Here is a 3,372-nt window from a genome sequence, read left to right on the forward strand (position 1 = left end):
CTGAAGGATTTATTAATTAACTACAATAACATGGTTAAGGATGTGAGAACACACTATTTTTCTGAACTCATTACTATACATAAACACAATCCCAGGTTTCTGTTTAAGACTGTGGATAAGCTGGTAAACCCAACCCCTCCTTGCGCCTCAGCTGGAAGTAATGATGACTGTGAATTGTTTTTATCTTATTTTACCAATAAGGTGGTGTCAATCAGAGCCTCTATTACCCCCACGGACTCTTACTCAGAGGTCCCTCACCAGCAACAAGAGAGTTTTAACCAGTTTTATCCCATCGACTTGTCTGAGCTTTTAAAAACAGTATCATAAATGAGAGTGTCCTCCAGCCCACTTGATGTAATACCTACAAAGTTTTTACTGAAAGTAATAGATTCTGTTGGGCCCCATTTGATCTCTGTTTTCAACAGCTCCCTATCTACTGGTTGTGTCCCTGATTATTTTAAAACGACTTGCGTGAACCCACTTTTAAAGAAACCTGGTTTAGATCCCTCCCTCCCACATAATTTAGACCAATTTCAAAACTGCCTTTTATTGCAAAGATTCTAGAAAGAATTGTGTTCAAACAGCTGCTCACTGTACTGGAAAATAACAAAATATTTTAAAAGTTTCAATCTGGTTTCAGAAAGTACCACAGCACTGAGACTGCCCTGCTTAAAGTCACCAATGACCTTTTAATGTCTGCTGATGAAGGTATGTGCTCAGTCCTGGTACTCCTGGACCTTAGCGCTGCTTTTGACACCATTGATCACAACATCATGTTAGACAGACTGAGGCACTGGGTGGGGATCTCTGGTACTGCCCTAGAATGGTTTTCATCCTACCTGTCAAATAGGAAGTTTTGCGTGTCTGTAAACAACTATGTCTCTTCGTTCTGTCCAGTTAAATATGGTGTGCCTCAGGGGTCGGTCTTAGGACCCATTTTGTTTTCCTTGTATCTGCTTCCCCTTGGACATATTATCCATAAACATGGCATTTCTTTTCATATTTATGCTGATGACACACAAATATACTTGCCCGTCAGATCCACAGACCCTGGAATGCTGAGTTCACTTAACAACTGCCTTTGTGAAGTTAAAAAATGGATGTCAAATAATTTCCTCCAGCTGAACTCAGACAAAACAGAAATCCTGGTCATTGGGTCCCAGCAGATGGCAAAACAAATACTGCCATCTGCTGGTTCCCTAGTACATCACATTAAGCCTGTGGCAAAGAACCTTGGTGTTTGGTTTGATAGTAATAAAAAATTTCGAGCAGTACACCACAAAACTTGTTCAATCATGTTTTTATCAACTTAGAAATATAGCAAAAATTCAATCTATGTTAACTTTTAAGGACACCGGGACAATTTTACACGCCTTCATCTCATCACGCCTGGATTATTGCAACAGCCTTTTCACCTGTTTAACCCAAAAATCTATTGATCGACTCCAGACTGTCCAGAACTCAGCTGAGGCTTTTAACCAGAACAAAGAAATATGACCACATTACTCCTATTTTAGCTTCATTACACTGGCTCCCAGTGTGTTTTAGAATTGAATTTAAAATTTTATTGATCACTTTTAAAGCTCTTCATGGCCTCTCGCCTTGTTATATTTCTGAACTTTTAGTCCCATACACACCAGCACGTACCTTGAGATCCTCAGGCAGAGGTCTGCTGTCTGTTCCAGAGTCTCGACTGAAAACTAAAGGGGACAGAGCGGTTGCTGTCAGGGCCCCGAGGCTCTGGAACAGCCTGCCCGAGGAAATCAGGTCAGCTGAGTCAGTGAACTCTTTTAAGTCCCTTCTTAAAACATACTTTTATAGGAGAGCCTTTCCCGATCTTATTTGACTTTAATTTATCCCTTTTATTTTATTCTATTTTACTAATTTTATATTTATCTTAAACTTGTATTTTAGTCTTTTCAGTGTTTTCTTGCTTCTATCTTGTATTGTTTTTGTATTATTGTCTTTACACTTGTTAAAGCACTTTGTAACTTGTTTTTGAAAAGTGCTCTACAAATAAAGATTATTATTATTATTATTACATCTGAGGGGGAATATGGCAGTAAAAGCACAACAGTAATGCTACTGTAAGACACTGTACAGGTATGAGTGGTTGTGTGAATGGGTATAGAGCACAAAAGTGCAAAACAAAGAAAATTAAAATGGTCCCTTCACGAGTTGATCCAAACTGCCTCTTTTAAAGTTTCTCTGAGTAGACTGAACTGAATCAGGGCTTGTTTACATGTCCTTTTACTATTCCCAGCAGTGGCCACTGGTACATATTGACTCTTGATGAAAATACTAATGAGGCCTTTTTATTGTATGACTGCAGAAAGCCTATGCATTCAGTACTTTATTATTTTATAGACAACAACAATTATTTGATTATTGATTAATCTGAATGTTATTTTCTCTCAATTCACCAATTCATCATTTAACAGTCTATAAAATGTTTTTTAAAAAACAGCGGAGAAAAATCCCATTCACAATTTTCTCAAAGCCCATGGTGATGTTGTCAATTTGCTTGTTTTGTCTGGCCAACAGTCCAAAATCCAAATATATTCAATTTTCTAAAAAAGAAGAGCAAATAACAGAAATGATTGATCAACTTATCATTGTAGCTCTAATTGTATATACAGCATTGATATGAAACCTCCCAATCCATTTCAGTGTGACATACTAATATCCATGCATTTTCTTTTCTCAGTCCGTGGGCTACTGAATGTAATGTTGTCGAAACTATTGTGTCTTCTAATTTGTCTCATTTTCAAACATAGTTTTACAGCATCTGTGAAGCATCTTTTAATCTTGTCAGACTATGATGGCCTACACTGTAAAATGTGATCTTGATAGGCCCCTTTTAATCTGTTGAATATCTGTGATTCTCCTCCTGCAGGTGATGAAAACATACCACATGTACCACACTGAGAGCATCAGCGCAGAGAGCAAGCTGAAGGATGCTGAGAAGCAGGAGGAGAAGCAGTTCAGCAAGTCCGGAGATCTCAACGTTAACCTGCTGCGCCATGAGGACCGCCAACCAAGACGTAGCTTTGTCAGGAAAATTGAGAAGATGAAAGAGAAGGTGAGTATGCCCAAGGATGGATAGTATATTTAAAGCTGCTGTAGTCAGTATTTTTTAGAATAACAATGCATTAAATTACTATGTTCAATGTGAAAAACCCACAGAGAATTATCACTTAAACTTTTTTTTTAGCATCTTTAGCTAATTGTTTTGGTCTTTGGGCCTGCAACTTGATTGTTTTGTTTCACTCTCACCACTCTCATACTTCCATTTTTGGTCACAGCATGCAGCTGTTTTTATAAACCCACTGTACACTACCCACTCAGCACCAAATCACAAATGAACAAAGA

The 3,372-nt window shown here is 38.0% G+C and overlaps 1 protein-coding gene across 1 annotated transcript in view; it reads left to right on the forward strand.

Annotated features, from left to right (window-relative positions):
• Positions 1 to 3,372, forward strand: part of LOC123986882 (SLIT-ROBO Rho GTPase-activating protein 3-like) — a 53,160-nt gene that overhangs the window by 26,957 nt on the left and 22,831 nt on the right. The window contains exon 6 of the mRNA XM_046075299.1: positions 2,897 to 3,082. Within this exon, the coding sequence (XP_045931255.1) occupies positions 2,897 to 3,082 (186 nt within the window). The remainder of the gene's footprint in view (positions 1 to 2,896; positions 3,083 to 3,372) is intronic.

Source organism: Micropterus dolomieu, linkage group LG18, assembly GCF_021292245.1.
Source record: "Micropterus dolomieu isolate WLL.071019.BEF.003 ecotype Adirondacks linkage group LG18, ASM2129224v1, whole genome shotgun sequence".
NCBI lineage: Eukaryota > Metazoa > Chordata > Actinopteri > Centrarchiformes > Centrarchidae > Micropterus > Micropterus dolomieu.